Source organism: Lucilia cuprina, chromosome X, assembly GCF_022045245.1.
Source record: "Lucilia cuprina isolate Lc7/37 chromosome X, ASM2204524v1, whole genome shotgun sequence".
In the NCBI taxonomy this organism is placed as follows: Eukaryota; Metazoa; Arthropoda; class Insecta; order Diptera; family Calliphoridae; genus Lucilia; species Lucilia cuprina.
Window position 1 is genome coordinate 4,641,186 of NC_060949.1, and position 19,464 is coordinate 4,660,649.

A 19,464-nucleotide genomic window follows, 5' to 3' on the forward strand; every position below is an offset into this window, starting at 1 on the left:
AATCAGTTAACGAAGTAAAAATTTCGGAATACCTTGAAAAAAATTACTTATTTTTCGTAATTCTTCAGTATTTTTCTCAGAAACTACAAAAGATAATTTGATGAATTTTGTCACGTATTAATTTTTTCTGCTTGGGATCAAGTATGTTGAAAATCATAACAATTGATTTAAAATTTCTCATAGATCCCATACAAAGGTACATATTCCCGGATATTAGTTTATCGTTAATAACTCCCTCAAATATATGAGTATAAATACAAAATTTTGCACATCTGAATATAATACAAAAATAAATCATACTACTAAAGAAGATTTGTATCAGTCCACAATTGGTCATAGCTCCCATATAAGGTCCACTTCCGAAAAATACTTAAACGCATTTATTTCATTGAATTATAAATCTATCGGGATAAAATTCAACTCGAGCATGTTTTGTGTGCACATTCTACGAAATTTTTCCAGGATCGGTCCATTATTAGTCATAGTTCCCATAAAAGGTCCAGTGCCGAAAATCACTTAAACGAACATATTCCATTGAGTTATAAATTTATCGCGTGTACACATCCATTTTTCCCAAATCGGTCCACACATCCATTTTTCCAAAATCGGTCCATTATTAGTCATAGCTCCCATATTAGGTCCACTTCCGAAAATCACTTAACCTCATATATTTCATTCAATTATAAAGTTATCAGGATAAAATTCGACTTGCATACGTTTTGTGTACAATTAAATTATTCTACCAAATTGTTTTTCGGATCTGTTTATTATTGATCATAGCTGCCATATAAGGTCCACTTCCGAAAATCACTTAAACAAACATATTTCATTATTTTATATGCTTCCTGGTGGAGGATATTTAAGATTCGGCACAGCCGAATATAGCACTCTTGTTTCATTTTAATTTAGGAAGTTCGTTGGGGATTTTATTCATTATTTTATAATGAAATAAGTCCCCAAATTTGAGGACTTAATTTATTTTTGTTTTGGAGAGTTGTTTCATAACGCCTTATATTTTTAATTGTAATTATCGATGTTTCTATAGCTTTTCCAAACAACAGTTTACTCATATCCGAACAGCACTAAAGAAACACCCCAATGGATCTCATAAATGTAACGATTTTAAAACTTTTTTTATTGCAGGATCTGGAAACGTTTGATCTGGAAGATTTTAAATACAATGGTGTTAATATCACTGCATTTCGATTGGTTGATGTGGAAAGCAAACGGTATAATGAAATAATTGAACAAATGAAAAAGTTTCCTCATAGTGGTTTAAATATGGTTGAAGGACGTCCTTACATAGAGGTAAGCTTTCTGAATGTGCTTTATTTTTTTTATAAAAGGTTTATCAACCATAATTTCGATACAAAATTTGATAGAATGAAACGCACAACTGTACTATACATTAGAACATTAAGTATCCCAGCAAAAAAATGTCAGAGATGTAGTTAAATTCGCGAACCATTAAAAACTAAATCTACTAATCTCTCCAATATTATTAAAATTTTTCTTTATATTGAAGTAATATTATATTAATATATTAACATAATATTCCAAAAAGTTACAACCGCATAGTAGGAGCCCATCATTAATTACATGATGTGTCAAAATTAGAAAAAGGGAATACACTCGAATGTTTCAATACAATAAAAATTCTCAATGATATGATTTTTTTTCGAAAATATAGAAAGCAACAAAATAAAGTTTTTGTCTAAACTTTTTAAATTTCAAATCGATGACTGAAAAGGGTATTTGGCCGAATTTTACCTTATTACAATTCGATTGAAAGAAAATTTATTAAAAGAGAAAAATATTTAAAATATACATTTCTTAATAAAATATCGGTCAAAAATGGATTTAAAGTTCCGAAGTATAGGTAAAAATATAAAATCTTTGGATTCAGTTCCTAATAACTCAATTATGTATTATTATTTAATATTAATTACTTCTTAAATACTAGAGAAGTTTTATTTTCTATTGCCATATAAAAAAATCAAATCGGATAAAAAAATTTTATATAAAAACTTTTGAGTCCAACAATAATTAAAAATCCTTTTTTTGGGATAAATCCCATAAAAAAGGATTTTGAGTGAGATCACATTTTCTCCTTTAAAGAATGATTTAAACTCTTCAAAGCATTTGAAAAGGTACTTCACTAAAAATGGAGAAAGCTAAAACCAAAATATATGTCCTTATGAAGCCTTCACACGAACACACTTTACGCACGTAAAGTCTAATGAAAAAGTAAGATGAAATTCCATCCGTATTTCGTATGATTTATACTTTTTGTGTTTACACGATTGGTATAAAACAAAGGATACAGTTGTTTCACTTTTTTTGAGTTTACATAAAAATATATGCCTGATCTAATGCGATCAAGAGAGCCTTACGAATGTCAAAATTTCTATCAGTATTTTACTCAAGGTAGTAAGGTTTCATTACATATCGTGTGTAGACGATCGCATCCGTATCCCTCTACATAAAATTTTGACAGATAATATTACTTGTGTGCTCGTGTGAAGGGGCTTTAAAATATATAACATTCATTGACGTAGAGAAAAAGTGTGTAATATTTGTTTCCCTTTCTGATTGATGTTTCAAAATGCCTATTAATGCTTTCCAAGACAGTATTGAAGTGTGTGGTTCAAATTTCATAAATTTCGGTTCAGTCTTTGTTATAATAGGATGTAATTGCACCAAAAAATGTAGCAAAAATACAAATATTTCCTATGCAGTTTAATTTTTCAAAAATATTTATATTTATATTATATATTCACACAAATTCATTTTAAGATAACAAAACATAATTTTTTTGGAATAATGATATAGTTAGTTAGAAGAAATACACCTAGGCCTCTATCGGGCCTGTTGTGCGCTCTTTAACCTGTGCCTTAGGTGGGAATCGAACCCACCACCTCCGGTCTACCAGACTAGAACACTAACCACTTACCTACCGGAGGCAAAAACACGAAACTCCCCTTTTTATCCATTTCAATTTACTTTTTCTAAAATATATCTTTTGACTGATTACACATCGTATTCCTGTATGTCTGGAATAGGTAATAGGCTACTTTTTATTTCGAATTTTCAAGTGGGCGAGGATCCACGCCTACATTAAGAAAATATAAAATTCGTATTTTTGAGGTAATATAACTCTACTTTTACATTTTCGTAGGTGTCAAGGGAGATGTCAAGTCCCCATTAAAAGTTTGCTTCTTATATTCTAAATATTCAGATGAATTTCAAAATTCTAATAGTTTCACAGATATACGAATTTTTCTATTATATTCATATTGAGGCTCCAAGCCCCCCAGATGAAAGTCCACTCTTTTTTCTTAACAAATTTCAGAGGATTATTAAAGTTCTTCGTCCAAAATTTTAAGAATATAGTTGTATTAGTTTCCCAGATAACTAATTTTTATATTTAATTAATATGGGAGGTGCTGCTCCTCTCATGGGTGTTCCGCCAATTTAATGCCCAAAATGTTTACATGGATGTTTACATTATTCGTGCAAAATTTTAAGATTCTAACTGTAGTTTCATAATAAACAAATTTTGTATTTAATGTATATAGGAGGTGCCTAGCCCACTAACGCTAGTCCTCCACATTTTATACTATATAATAATATAGACACTAAAGTGGTTCCAACAAAATTTGAGGAATCTAACTGTTACATTATGTCAAGAAAAACAAAATTTAAACAAAATTACATTTTTTTAATAATTTGTCGTAATTGTATACTTTGTCCACGAATTTGAGTGGAATGAATAAAGCCGATTTAAATTTCCAAAACATTCATAAACCCTAATGTTTATGTATTTAATATCAAGATTATTCCTAATTCTACACCCATTTAATTTATTTAGAACATATTTTTTTTTTTGCTGGGATTAAATACGGCAATATATTTGAGTTTTCTATAAAACAAATATGTAACTCTTTCATATTCCGCAGACCCAACCAGCGTTAATGTTCGACTCTGTTTATGCGTTTGCTACCGGTCTAATGGCATTAAATGGTGTACATGCCTTACAATTAAGAAATTTGTCGTGTGCTCTTGAGGAACCTTGGAACGATGGCCTTTCTTTATATAATTACATCAACACTGCTAGTATAAAAGGTCTGACTGGAAACATAGACCTAACAGAAGGAAGGCGCAATAAATTTAAAGTTGATTTATTAAAACTAAAACAAGAACGTATAATGAAAGTTGGTTTTTGGACCCCGGATGAAGGAATTAATATAACGGATCCCACGGCATTTTATGATACAAATACTGCAAATATTACACTTTTAGTAATGACAAGAGAGGTAAATGAATTAATATTTTTAATTAAATAATTAGTTTTCTCCTAAAAATAATAACCAATTTACAATAAAGATTATCTTTTGAAATAAAGTATTGTAAAAATACTACTTCAACAAAAATCGCATAATTCGACTTTCAGTGCAAATTTTTGGAAACTAGCTTTTGTACTCGTTGTTAAAACAGCTGCAAAAAGTAGCAAAAATTCCTTCTTATCCTTTTCACTTCATTTTATAAGTCGATTATTGGAATAAATTACTCCATTTAATTAAGCCCCAAATATTCTATAGATTTAAAATATAAATAAACAAAATATATTTTATATTTTGCAAATTTGTATAATTTTTAACACAATTATAATATGAACAATGTTCATTGAACATGCATATAATTTTGTAACTATATTTTAGGAAAGGCCCTATGTTATGGTAAAAGAAGATGCAAATTTAACGGGCAATTCCCGTTTTGAAGGTTTTTGCATTGACCTGTTAAAGGCGATAGCAGCTCAAGTTGGATTTCACTATAAAATCGAAATGGTACCCGATAATATGTATGGTGTTTATAATCCAGAAACACAGACATGGAATGGCATTGTTCGTGAATTAATGGAGAGAGTAAGAATTTTATTTAACATAAGTTTTCTTTTGGTTTTTATTAAAATTATTTACTTTCACACGTTTTTAAAATAGATAAAACAATATGAAATATTTAACATAAGCCAGGGTTCCAAATATTCATTCACTTAACACTCAAGCACATGAAAAACGAAAAATTATTTTGTTTTGTTATCTTCCATTCGTGTACAAAAACAAACAAAAAAAGTTTGCTTTATTCATTCTTGCATGATACTATTATTGATGTTTTTTATTTTCGCACAATATTGAGATAATAAGAAAAACTTTTTTTCATGCACATGGACATTTTTGAGAAATAAAATTTTTGTAAAAATCTCACAACTGAAAGAGCATAAAGTTTTATTTTGCACTAGCATTCTAAAATGAAATGTAAAATTTGTTTATAGTTCTGTTGATAAATAAATGTAAAATGTCGAGATTGAGAGTGTTCGTGTTTTTGCATGAAAGAATGAAATAAGAATATGTGCAAAGACTGGTTAAGCAACAATTTTGTGTTTTTAGGATGCGTTGGATAAGTATGAAGGGAAAACTAAAAACATTCTCTTGTTCTCTATCACAGAGCTTAAAAATATATTATACTCTTGCCTACATACCTACATTCTTACATATATATGTATATATGAATATACGTATGTTTATTTCTGGTTTTTTGTCCGGTACTTGTCGTGCTTATTTTTCTTTTTTCTTGGAAAAATTTTGTTTGTTTACTTTATTTTATGTGAAAAGAATACACAGAAAGACACTTCCAAATAAATTAGAGTAGGGTAAACGAGAATGTTTTGTTGTTGTGCAAACAAAAATATATCCGCACCGAAATAGGGATGTATTTATTTATTTATTTTATTTTTAATTTTTTCAATACAAAAAAATTTTTGTTCATTCCCTCGATCATTTTTGAAGCTAGTCATAATAAGTTAGCAAAAAGTTAACTTGATTTTTAGTTAACTCACAAAATCCTACAGGGTATATATGTTGTTTTAATTAAAAAAAAATAATAAACTACCTTTTAGAGTAAACTTTTACAAAATTTGTTTGTATGTACGCTAGATTATATCATCATTATCATTATAAAAGAAACATAACACTTTTTTTGGTAAAATTAATAATAAAAATTGTTGTATTGTCTAGAGAGTCCTAAGGTTTAATATCACACTCTTTAAAATTTGGAAAAATTACATTTATTTAAATCACAAAAGCAGGTATTCGAATTTTTCCTGTATTTCACTTTTCAAAATATTATACAAAACACAAAAATTCGAATCGAATGTTTTTTTTGCTTAAAATGGTTTTAAGGGGTTATACCTATCAACCGAAAGGATATACATATATTTGGCCAAGGATCTAAACTAATTTAAGTAAATGTCAATTTTTCAAGTTTTAAAATGTGTGATATGACTGTCTATATAATAAAAGAATTTAATTTATTTATTTTGAACACAAAAAATATTAATAAATTTGGTTTCTTTTCATAATATACCTAAATTCCAAAACTTATGTAAGACACTGTATATTTAGGTACACAGTTTTTCATTAATCGTTATAAAAACAAATAAAGCAGTACAATTAACTTAAATACCTATAACAACAAATGAAAAACAACACAAAACAAAACATCATTAAAGTAAACCGTTATGACAAAAACACAGACACAAGTTGTGCCTAAAAAATCAAAATATTTTTCCACATACATACGTATTGAATGCAAAAGAATGATGAAACATCTTTTGTTTGTGAAAAAATTAAAATGAAAAAAAAAAAACAAAAAATAAACCAAACAACGCACATATGAAAATAAGAAACAAACTACAAAAAGTCCGAACACATATTAGAAAAAACAAAAAACAACATTAATGAGTATATACTTTAATGAGAGTGATGAGAAGACCTCTCAAATTTATACATTTTACATTTTTTACTTCTCAAAATTCATATACGGGAATATGTACCAAAATAAAAAATAAATGGTTACATTTAAGAATGCTTAAAACGAAAACAATTCTTAGCTATTCATTTGCAAAAGTGAGCATACAACAAAAAGTTTTAAAAGTACACTCGTGTCAATTTATCATAAATGTTTAAATTTATGTGTTCATAAAAGAATTTTTCTGAACCCTGGAATTTTGACACAGAATTTTGAGAACTCAAGCATAACACGAACATGTTTGGCATTTATGTGAATTTTTGAGGTAATAACATTCGCGAAAAATATAAAATAAACGATATTAAAAGAAAAGAAAAAAGTTTTTTCCCAAATTCTAAAAAAATAATAAAATGATTGTAATAATTTTGACAAACAATTTTTATTACCGTATTTACTAAAATTAAAAATATATTACCACATCAAATTTTTTTTTTTTAATTTCGAACAAATTATTTTTAAATTGTTCTAAGCTTAAAAAATTGGGCATCTGGTAATTTTGAATTGTTTATCAAATTCACAAACCAATTTTAAAACTGTTATTTTTATAGAATACAAAATATCCATGTTAACGTTTCTGTTTCTGTACATTTACAGAAACGAACGAAAAATTATAGTATAAGGGTATAAGTCTAATTTTGGGAAACTGTTGAGGAATTATTATTGAACCAAATTTTTTTAGAAAACTTACTTACAATTATCTTACATAAAATTCATCTTTCTGTTTTTTGCACAGAATATAAGAAACCAGCAGCTAACTTTCCCGTCTCCCGGAAGAATTCAATTTGTGTATCTTTTATTCCTTATAGTTTAATTTTATGCAGAAATAAAGACATGAATGCGTTTTAGATTTCAATAAAAATATGTTTATGAATTTTTATTTTTTTGACATTTTTTTTCAACTGATTCTTAGAAGTTGTTTCGGAACTAGTATGTGTTCCATTGAACTAGTGTAGTATCAATGTATAACTATTGTCAAAGAATTAGTTCCTTGAAAACTCTTTAGAAGTATTTTAGAACCATAAAAATGTTCCGAGGAACGGGTTCCAGTAGTAGTTGCGACATCACTAGTCCAAGGTTGTTATTTAAGAATTTGAAGTGGTTCTATCTGCATTTGTTCTAGAACTAGTTGTTTTTAGAACAAGTTCTAAATTTTTTCCTGGGATATAACTTTAAGTGATAAAAAATAATTTCCAGTGCTATAAGCCACGAATTTTCGCGACAAAATTTTGAAGTTTAGAGAGAGAGTAAGATTCTTACATAAGTGTTGGAGTTACACAGAACTCGTCTGTGAGAAGTGCGTAAAGTTATTGTTGCAAAAAATGACAGCATTTCACTTCTGTGGTATGTATATTGTACTATAATTTTTGGTTTTTTAATTTTCACCACAATTTACATCATTAGCCATTTCAAATTGAGAATTGTTCAATACATTTTGACAACAAATTTGATTTTGTATTAGAGACAAAGTAATGTAATGTTAAATATTTATTTATTTATGTAATAAACTTAATAAGAAGATTAAATATTGTTTAATTTTGTACATACAAATTCAACTAATACTGCTTACTAAAAGCTTTAAACATGTATTAAATATAAAAAATATGAACAAAAACAATTTATTGTAACTAAAAAAAAAACAAATAATAACAAAAGAAACTTTGTCAAAATCAATAGTAGTTCGACAGTTGTGTGCGTGCTAAAAGACAAAAATATGAATGCTTTGCAATATTTTGTATCTGCTAGCAAAAATTGCAAACAGAACAAATACTTTTAATAGTAAAGTGATGAAAAATGTTAAAGTTTTATATTTATTGCATAGTCCTACTAAAGGAATCTTGTGCTATTGTTGCATATTTAAACGCGGTAAATGGTTCTTGAAATCTACTGTACATTGAAAACAAGTAAGAAATTATAGTCAGCGAGGCGGCCATATAATACACTACACCTGTTACAAAAAGTAAAATGTGATTAAGTTTGCCTCGATATACTTAAGCCATTTATTGTTGAATAAAACTGTGGACATTTAAGTCAGATTTTGAAGGGAGCTTTTTATACGGGCTAATTTCAAATGAGGTCATATAGAACATGGTTTTGCAGCTCTTTGTCGACATACGAGTATATTAAACATAATTATAAACTTAAAAGTCCTATTCGGCGAGTCCAGTTGTATGGGGGCTAGGTGAAATAATGCACCGAAGTTAACCATTTTCGAAAGACTTCGCCTACGGTACCACATAAGATATGTGCCAAATTTTATTGATATATTTCCAAAATTGTGACCTAGCCCTATTCGGCGGATCCAGTTGTATGGGCTCTAAGTGAAATAATACAACGATGTTAACCATTTTCAATAGGCTTCGCCTACGGTACCATATAAGATTATGTGCCAAATTTTTTTGAATTATCTCCAAAATTGCGACCTAGCTTGATTACAAGGTTTACATGGACGGACAGACGGACGGACATAGCTAAATCGACACAGAAAATTATTCTATTCCGATTGGTATACTTCACACTAAAGTGGTGTAGGCTATAAAAATAAAATAAATTCAAAGTGTTCTTTTTTCCTTACCAGGGATTCAAAATGCTATATTTAGTATAAATTTTTAAAAATTAATTTTAAAATTTTTCTTTTCAACAGATTTTGTCTCCAAAATTGTATAAAGCATTATTAAAATTTATTTATTTTACCCAAGTGCTTTAAAGGGTTAATTTAATTTTTTGTTCTTTGGTTTATTTTACAAAAAATTTAATTAATCTAATTTAATAATATATTAAAAAATGATCTGAAAATGCCCTAAAATAAGACAATTTAGTGGTCGCCATAATTCATAAATCATAAAATAATAACACAGCTTTTTTTAAAAAAAGTCCATAAAATTGTCTCAAAATTTTTGGGGATTTGTACCCTTTTTTATGTAATATCATTAAAATAGAAAAATTTGTAGTACTTTCTTTTTTTTCCAGAGATAAAACCAAAATTTGATATTGGAATTTAATAGACCCCTTGGAGTATTTAAAAATAGTATTTTTTGTTACAAGAATCTGTATTTAAACGATTAAAGATATATTATTGATATCATTATTCTGTCGCTAATTCAATATATTGGAACTTAAGTCCATTTTCATAATACAACGGTCAAAATTTTTCGGGAAAAGTACAACTCCAAAACATGTCTTGAAGAAACACCATTCAATATGGTAGTATCATTATTTTTATATACCAGTGACGTCTAGGCTGCATGCTACTATGTCATTATGGTCTAACTCAAAAATATCGATACCGTTTAAATATCGATTACTATGATCAAAATAAATCCAAAATTTTGTATTTACAGTGTTATCGTAATAAGCAACATAAGCGTAAAAGTTACGAATAGTAACAACTGAAATCTTCTGTAAATTCCTACTGGTACCAAAAAGGGACTTAAGATCCATACAATTCAATTAGAAGCAGAAGAACGATACCAAAAATACATCTTGGAACAGTTAAGTACAGATCCTTATAACAAAAATTATTATTTTTATAAACCTCAAGGGGTGTATTAAATCCCACAAATATATAATTTCGATTGATAGTAACTAGGGTATTCAATTATTCGGGTTTTTGTCTTATCCGGTTTATTCGACAAATAATTATTTGAGGTTTTACGTTAGCCGGTTAAAAATCGGATAATTAAAAATTATTCGGTTATTCGAATAAAAGGAGAGTGGATGTTACTATTGTTTTTTACAATAATTTTCTTCATATTACACCCTATAACAACATTGAAAAAAGCATTTACACATGGAAAAGTTGATAAGCATGTGAAAATAGATTCCTCTTATGGAATTGTGCACTCCTATTTTTATGCCCTTATAAAAGGATTTTAAAGTTTAAAGGACTACAAACGAATATTTAAAATATTTATATGTATTTATAATGCTAATATTGGTATCAAATGGAAGCTGGGAATCTGTACATTCTATCTATATTATTTACCTGTCTCACTTAGAGAAAAAAAAACGAAAAAGAAGTCAAATTTAAAAAGGTACAGTCGAAAGACTTACAAACATTTAACTGCTTTTTGTGACAAATTTTCTTTAAGATTTCCAATTCTTTCGTGATGATTTGAAAAAAATATATTCATTTGAAATTAATATTAATATTAATACCAACTTTTTAATATAAATTAGGAATTCCATCATTTGAAATCGGATGTATTTTAAACTCTAAAGTCCTTTTACAGGAGTATAAGAGCTGATTATGAAAAGCTGAGTACACAGAGTTAAAACTAATTGTCCAGTTTCAGGCACGCAAAATTTTTTTATGTTTGAAAATAACTTTTGCACGGTTTATAAACAAAAATATTATTTTCACTTCTTTCACTTCAATTCTATGATTAGATTTTTCTCAAATATTAGAAATTATTCCTGTTTATACGAAATGTTTTTCTATATAAAGAAATTGCTGTTTTTAAGCTTTTCAACGAGTTCTAGAATTTATACGTTCCATTGAACACTAGTTCAACTATAACTGTTTCTGAAAAACTTATTAGAAATATGTACTTAAGAACACAACAATGTTGTGTTCTTAAGTACGATATAATTATTTCCATGATTTCTTTTTAAAAATCGTCAAAAAAAATTTCTTTATTATAGAAAAATGATTAAGAAATTAAGGAAAAAAATAATATTAAATTTGTAGAAAATATATAGTCATTTTACTGCTAAATAGTGAGTTTTTCTTAATCGGTTAATTGATAGAAATTATTCGGTTTATTCGTTATTTGAAATTTGACAATATTCATTTATTCGAACGATTAATCGTCAAAAATTAATCGATTAACCGAACGACGATTAATCGTTTGAATACTCTAATAGTAACCCCTTAACACAATTTTGAGCAAAAAACCACTCGATTATTGTGTTGTGTTTCATATAATATGGTCATATATGAAATACAGGAAAAATTCGAATACTTTTGTGAGGCAATTTTATCAACTTTTTTTAAAAAAGTTTAATCAATTAAGGTAAATGTAATTTTTCCTAAGGACTTTCTAGACAATGTAACAAATTTAATTATTCATTTCACACACAAAAATATTATTAAATTATGTTTCTTTTCAAAGTACAACCAAATTCGAATACTTATGTGAGACACTGTAAAGCTTTACAAATGAAAACCCAGTTAAAAGTGAGGAAAGACATGTAAAAAATTCACTACAAATAACATATTCGAAGTAAATCAAACTTTGGTGAAAAACCAATGAAATTAACATAAGCATGTCATTGAACGAATTTGGTTAATTTTTACATCCAAATAAGGGATTTTTATTACATCTATGAATAAGATTAGATGTAGTTCATAGTTGTCAAAAATTAACAACATCCCTCCAATGACACGCTAATGTAAAATTCATAGGTTTTTCACCAAAATTGGAAGTACTTTAAGTATGTTATTTGTGGTGAAAATTCTACTTTTTTTCCTCACTTTTTTTGCTGGGATATTTATAAAATCAAATTAATTTTGTAGTTATAAAACTTTTTACAAATTTCTGTCATGTTTACGTACATATTGCATATGTTCAATTGCGGCAACTTCTAAATACACTAGTTATGACGGAACTATAAACATATCATAGAAGGTGTTATTATTTTCAGATTTTTTTCTTTGGAGCACAACAACTTTTTCTTTAAACTAACATGAAACTTTAGTATTTCATAATATAATTTTTTTACAATTCTACTAGAAAAAGTACTTATTATTTTTTGAGATGTTCCAGAAGTAAGACAGTATTATTTGGTTGGAAATTAGTTGTTATACCCTACACCACTTTAGTGCTGAGGGCATATTGGATTTGTGCTGATTTTTGTTACATACAAAAATATTCGTCGATTAATCTAGGTCCAGGTCGCAATTTTCAAGATAATTTGAAGAAATTTGGCACACACTAACGAAGACTGTTGAAAATGGATAAAATTGTTCCATTATTTCGCCTAGCCCCCATACACCTGTACCCCCCGAATAGGGCCTTTGGGCTCATAATTAAGTTAAATGTTATTTTATGTCAACAAAAAATTTCAAAACATAGTTTTATAGAACTTTTAATGACATTACCGATTTTTTAATGATCGGGGCTCATTTGACCCTAGTCCTCATACAAACTCCCCTCAGAAAATGACTAGAAGGTCAAAATTCACTTATAAACACTAGTAACACTTTTAAGTTCTACTTTGAAGTAGACATGGATTCCTATACCAACATTTATAAGGATAGGCCCATAATTTCCCCTATTCCCCTTTGAGCCCTCTTGTAAAAAATCTATTTTTTGTCAAAAATAAGTAAACATATTCCGGAATAAAGTTAAAAAAACAAATCAAATGCTTTTTTTAATAATCCTCATTTTTAACATGCTAACTGGTGTAGGGTATCATATGGTCGGCTATGCCCGAAAAAGGTTTAAACAACTGGGATTGAACTCAGTACCTTCCGGCTGCCAGTGTAATGCTCCACTCTCTACAACACTGCTTAATTGCGGTCAAGTAAAAGTTTTCTCACACAAATACTAATTTATTTTCTGTTTGTCTAAAAATAGACATTTGATATAGTGTGCACATTTTTGTTTGCTTCTTTTCCATAAAGTAAGTCCTAGCAAAGATTTTTCTAGGATACATAATTAAAAGAGCGTAATTTTAAAACAATAAAAACAGAGCTTGATGAGGTGTAATTATCAAATGCGCTTCTAATATACTAATTTACATATTGATTTATGTTTGTTAACTAATGTCGGTTTTGCCTACTAAGCATAAGTGTGTTTTGTTTCCGTTCTTAAATTGGGTACAAAACAAACTTATGTGGATTTTTGCAATTTATTAAAAAACAATAATTTCACAATTTTAATAATTGTTGAAAAGCAATTTTAAATAAAATAATTATTAGGAAAAATGTCTGTAAATAAATTTGGTAATAAATTTATTTATAAAAATAAAATGTAATGCAAAAAATAAAAGTTGCAATGTAAGTAGTTATTTATATTATGTTGGCTCGTGTTAGGGGAATAATGGGAGACATTATAACACCCCCACCGTTAGCTTGAGACTCCGACGAAACATTAAATATTTGTTTTGGTCTTAACATATATATATAATTATTAAGATAATAATGCATACAATAATTATTATATCAATACTTAAACTTATAGTTTTTGTTCTTATCATGATACAGTATATTGTTTAGGTTTTCTTCATACTTTATTTGTTTAAGATATATTTGTTCAATTCACAATCGATGTTGTAGCGTTGTATGTCAGCAGCTGCTACAATTGTCATAACAATGTTGTTGGTACGGACATAGCTTAATCGACTCAGAAAATGATTCTAAGCCGATTGGTATACTTTAAGGTGGGTATTGGACGAATATTTTTCTATGTTACAAACATCAGCACAAACCCAATATACCCTCCCCACTAAAGTGGTGTAGGGTATAAAAAACAAACCAAATGCTTTATTTTTTTTAATAATCCCCATTTTTAACATACATACATACATACATACATACATACATACATACATACATACATACATACATACATACATACATACATACATACATACACACATACATACATACATACATACATACATACATACATACATACATACATACATACATACTGTCTGGTGTAGGGCATCATATGGTCGGCTACGCCCGACTATACATTCATACTTGTTACAGTTACTAAGTGCTCGTTATCTATCTTATTTGCGTTAACTTTCCTATATTTTGTGTGATTCTTACCACCTCTTATCTCCTTAATATAATTTGTTCCGTCTTCTAATTCTATATCTTTTCTAGATTCATTCAATTTCTGTATATATTTCTCCTTTTTCTGGTTTATTAGGTCGTGAATTTCCTTATATTTGTCTTCATGTATTTTACCATTTAGGAAATCAATCGGCTTAATACCTGTAGTGCTGTGTATTGTATTATTGTAGAACCCTATTATCCTTGTCATTTTGTCTTCCATAGTTTCGTCTTTATTTCTGCTATCGTGTCTTAGTAACCGTATGTGTTCATTGGTGGTATTGTGTAGTCGTTCGATATCTGCGTTTGATGTGTGATTACTGTTAGAGGTATAATAGATTTCTATGTTTTCGTCCTTTAAGAACTGTTGCATTGGTATAGCCTTGAATCCGAGTTCATTGTCTACTATAATTTTGTTTATTTTTCCGTATGTGTTAATTATTTGTAATAATTTGGATTTGAACTTTGTCCAATTCCTTCCATTTATCTGGAATGCTAGTGCGAATTTAGAAAATTTGTCAATTGCTGTCATAAAAAGTTTCTTCTCTAAAGTGTAAAATACGTCTATGTGTATAATTTCGCGAGGCTTAGATGGGGTTTCCGTAATTTTATATGGTATCTTTGGAGGTTTCCTATCATATTTTTCCAGGTTACATATTTCACAGTTGCTTATGAACTGCGTAATTCTTTCTTTCAAATGCGGGTTGTATATGCGAGTTATCAATTCTTGAATACCTCGGTGGTTTTTATCAAGATGTTCCTTTTTTATTTTCTCCGTAAGTAGTTCTTCATTCTCCACGTCCTCTGTAAGGATGAAACATCTTATGATCCTAAAATTTTGATTATTTGCGAATAATTCGTCAAACGTTGTTTTGAAAATTGGATAAAACTCTTCTTCAATTAAAATAGCATTTAACTTTGATGGATTAAAATGATTTTTGAGTAATGTAATAGCGGTCTCACGGTCCAGTTCCGTCATATAAATATTTTTTCTTCTATTTCCAAAAATTGTTTTGTTTCTAATCCTTAGTGATCCTGATGTTGCCTTTGTTATAATAACCTGATTTTTAAATATGTTGATTGGTGATGATGTTTCCCTTATTGTTACATTACTGGATTCTAACGCATTTATGCTCACAGATTCTGGTTCAATCCTAGATAAGGCATCGCATTGCCATTTTTAGTTCCCTTCTTGTATTTTATTTCATAGTCAAATTCCGATAATTTTAATCTCCATTTTACAAGTTTGGAGTTGGGTTCTTTTATTGAAAAAAAGCCAAGTTAACGGCTTATGATCTGTTTCTATAAGAAATTTGCGTCCGAAAAGATATGGCCTAAAATATTTTGTAGCCGATACAATGGCCAATAATTCTTTTTCTATTGTGCTAAATTTATTTCATGTGTGTTGAGATTACGACTAGCGAAACATATTGGGCGGTTGTCCTGTGAAAGAATAGCTTCTAGTGCATAGTTACTGGCATCAGTAGTGAGCGTGAATGTTTTTGTAAAGTCAGGATATACTAGTATTGGGTCATTAATTAGTAAAGTTTTAAGGGTATTGAAGCTTTTCTCATATTCAGGGTCATTCAAGTTAAGAATTGTGTCTTTTTTCAAATATTTCGTCATGGGTTTCGCTATTAATGAATAATATTTGATAAATTTCCTGTAATAGCCAGTAAGGCCAAGAAATTGTTTAATTTGTTTAGTATTTTTTGGAATAGGGAAATTTTTAACGCACTCAACTTTCTTTCGGTTTGTCTTAATCCCTTTGGCGTTATTATATGTCCTAAGAAATCTGTTTCTTTATTAAGAAATTCAGATTTATCTTATTGGATTTTCAAGTTTGCATCCTTTAAACGGTCAAAAATAAGTTTAATAGAATTCATATGCTCCTGCAGTGATGTGTAAAATATGATTATATTGTCTAAGTAATCTAGACAGATTTTATTGATGTATTCTCTAAGAACATTATTCATTAATCTTTGGAATGTTGCTGGAGCTGTCTTCAGTCCAAAAGGCATTCTCAAAAATTCATAATGTTCTCCTTCTACATTGAAGGCAGTTTTATGAATATCCTCTTCATCAATTTCTATTTGATGAAATCCTTTTGCAAGGTCTAAAGTTGTAAAATACTGACATCTTCCCAGTTTTTCTAGAATTTCATCTATATTAGGTATTGGGTACTTATCATCGATAGTTACCTCATTCAGTTTGCGGTAATCAACGACAAGTCGGCATATTGTTTTTCCACTTGCATCTGACTTTTTGGGTACAATCTAAATAGGTGCTGATTAAGGAGAGTTACTGTGCCTAATTATGTTGTTGTCGAGCATTTCCTTGATTTGCTTTTCTACTTCATTCTTATGAATATATGGATACCTGTATGATTTGCTAAATATAGGAACGTTGTTTGTCGTCCTGATTTTGTGTTTTATAGCGGATGTAAATGAAAGTCCGTCATTTTCTTGGTAGAAAAGATCATGCTAACAATTGTAATTTTTCTTCAGCATTTAGGTGTTCTACTCGAATCTGATCATTAATAGATCTAAAATCTGACGCAAAATAATTTCCATTTCCGTTTTTGTTATTCCATTTTCATTTAATTCCCTAATATAATTCTCGTCGTCCTTATTATATTGGGTTTCCTGTTCATCTTCGTTTTTAACAAGAAGAGGTAATGTGTTTCCTCCTATATTTATCGTATTTGTCTCATAACAAATTTTAGCTTTCAATGGTCTAAGTAAATCGTTTCCTATAAGTCCGTCATAATATTCATGAAATTTGGTTATATAAAATTGCATTGTGTCAATTCCTCTACCAAATTCCTTAAAAATATGGATTTTTCATTAATATTTATTTGGTGTTGCAATGTTTTTATAGGAATAGGATGAACTTTCTGTATCCATTTAGGATGACATATATTTTGATTCAGAATTGAATTAGTTGCACCTGTATCTATAATTAGTTTGTGGTGTCCCAATTTAGTTTCCACTTTTATGTATGGTAGTTCCTTGAGGCAGAAAATCAAAAATTTTCACCTTGAGAATGATTGCGATTAATTGGTATCTCAATGTTATTTACGTCCATGGTTTCAGGTCTAGAGAAATAGTTGTCACGTTGTATATTTTGTCTGTCCTGTTGTCTGAAAGGATTCCAGTTATTTTGTTGTTGATTTTGTTCGTTATGATTAGAGTTCCGATAGTCTCTTCTTTCCCAATTATTTGAGATATTTTGAATGTCATTCCGATAGTGATTTCGAGGGTTTGGTTGATTATATGAAAAGTGTGGTTGCGTGTTTCGATTGTTAAAAATCTTTGTATTATTAGAATTGTTGTTACCAACTTGTCGGTATGTTTGTCGATTTTTATGTCCTATTTTGTTCGGTGGTTTTCCATAGCTGGGAAATATTTCGTTTGTTGATGTTACGTACGCATAGCCAGCTTGGAATAGTATTTCCATTGCTACTTCAAGGGTCTGGGGGTTCCTACATGTTAGAATTGTACGCATAGATTCGGGAATCTTTCCCTTAAACACATTTAAGGCAGTTTTCATGTTATTTCTGGCACATTTATTTGCCGCTGGTCCGGAACCGATTGTCTTAATAGTTTTATTGTTAAGACTTCTAAGTCTTTGCTTTATTTCATTATAAAATTCTACACTGTTAGTTTTGAAGGTTGTACCTTTTAGTTTATCAAACAGTTCCTCAAGTCCACATCTGTCCCCGAAATTATTATGCAGTATGGTCTTTATATCTGTCCATGATTGTACTTGGCAATTGATCTCTATAACTTCTCTTGCCTTTCCAGTAAGTCTGCTTTTAATTATATCTGAGAAAAGTGATTGTGAAGGTTTGTCGTAAACAGTAAGTATGGGATAGACCCTATCTATCAAGTTAATAAAGGTTTGTAAATGACGATAATCACTCTAAATTCCGGAATTTGGTTTAAATATTTTAATGGGTCAATCCTAACTGAAGGTTTTTGATTTTCTTCTGTCATTATGAATAAATTTTTCAAACTTTTCTAAAATGAGTCTCCTTCTATTTACCCTTACTATATTCTTATTGGTCTTCCTGATTTTTTCTTATTCCTTAGATATTTATTCCGTGATTTTATCTCAATAAGTGTTATCTGTCTTAAGAGTCCTCTTAAACTGTCCCTATCTTTTTCATTTACAATGTACAATTCAATGATAAATTCGATTTCCTTTTCGAATTCCTCTATCACATTCATTTAAATAATGTTCTTATATTAATTAGATATTTTAATTTCTTCTTAGGAACTAGTCTTATTTTTTAAATGGTGATAAGTTGATCCTCTTGGTTGTCTGTTTATGTTGATTCCTTCTTTATTCCGTCTATGCAATGTTGTAAGCTGATTGTTGATTTGAGCCTTCCGTCACTATTAGGCTTTCCTTTGTGTTCTAGTTTTTTTTTTTTTTAATTTCACTGTTTAATTTACTTGTTTTTTTTTTCATGTTTATATATATTTCTTTTTCAGTTTTGTCAATTCTATTTAATTTTTTTCACAAGCTTTTTTTTCACGTTTATAATTACATATATATTTTTTTCAGTTCCTTTTTTATCTACAAAGTCCTGAGGAAATTTTTTATTAGTTTTATAATTTTAAGTTCTTTAAATTTTAATTATTTTCAATTCTATTCAATTTTTCACAAGCTTTTTTTCACATTTATAATTATATTTTTACTTTTTATACCCTTCACTTTCGTGAGAAGGGTATATATAAGTTTGTCATTCCGTTTGTAATTTCTATAATATAATTTTCCGACCCTATAAAGTATATATATTCTTG

At 28.7% G+C, this 19,464-nt stretch overlaps 1 protein-coding gene across 1 annotated transcript in view; it reads left to right on the forward strand.

The window, feature by feature from the left end:
• The window catches only part of LOC111687380 (glutamate receptor ionotropic, kainate 1), a 54,141-nt gene extending 46,453 nt beyond the window's left edge, over positions 1–7,688 (forward strand). Inside the window, exons 4-7 of the mRNA XM_046948472.1 lie at positions 1,144–1,308; positions 3,960–4,316; positions 4,722–4,925; positions 7,601–7,688. Coding sequence (XP_046804428.1) covers positions 1,144–1,308; positions 3,960–4,316; positions 4,722–4,925; positions 7,601–7,678 — 804 coding nt within the window. The 3' untranslated portion in view covers positions 7,679–7,688. The remainder of the gene's footprint in view (positions 1–1,143; positions 1,309–3,959; positions 4,317–4,721; positions 4,926–7,600) is intronic.
• Positions 7,689–19,464: the final 11,776 nt, after the last annotated feature.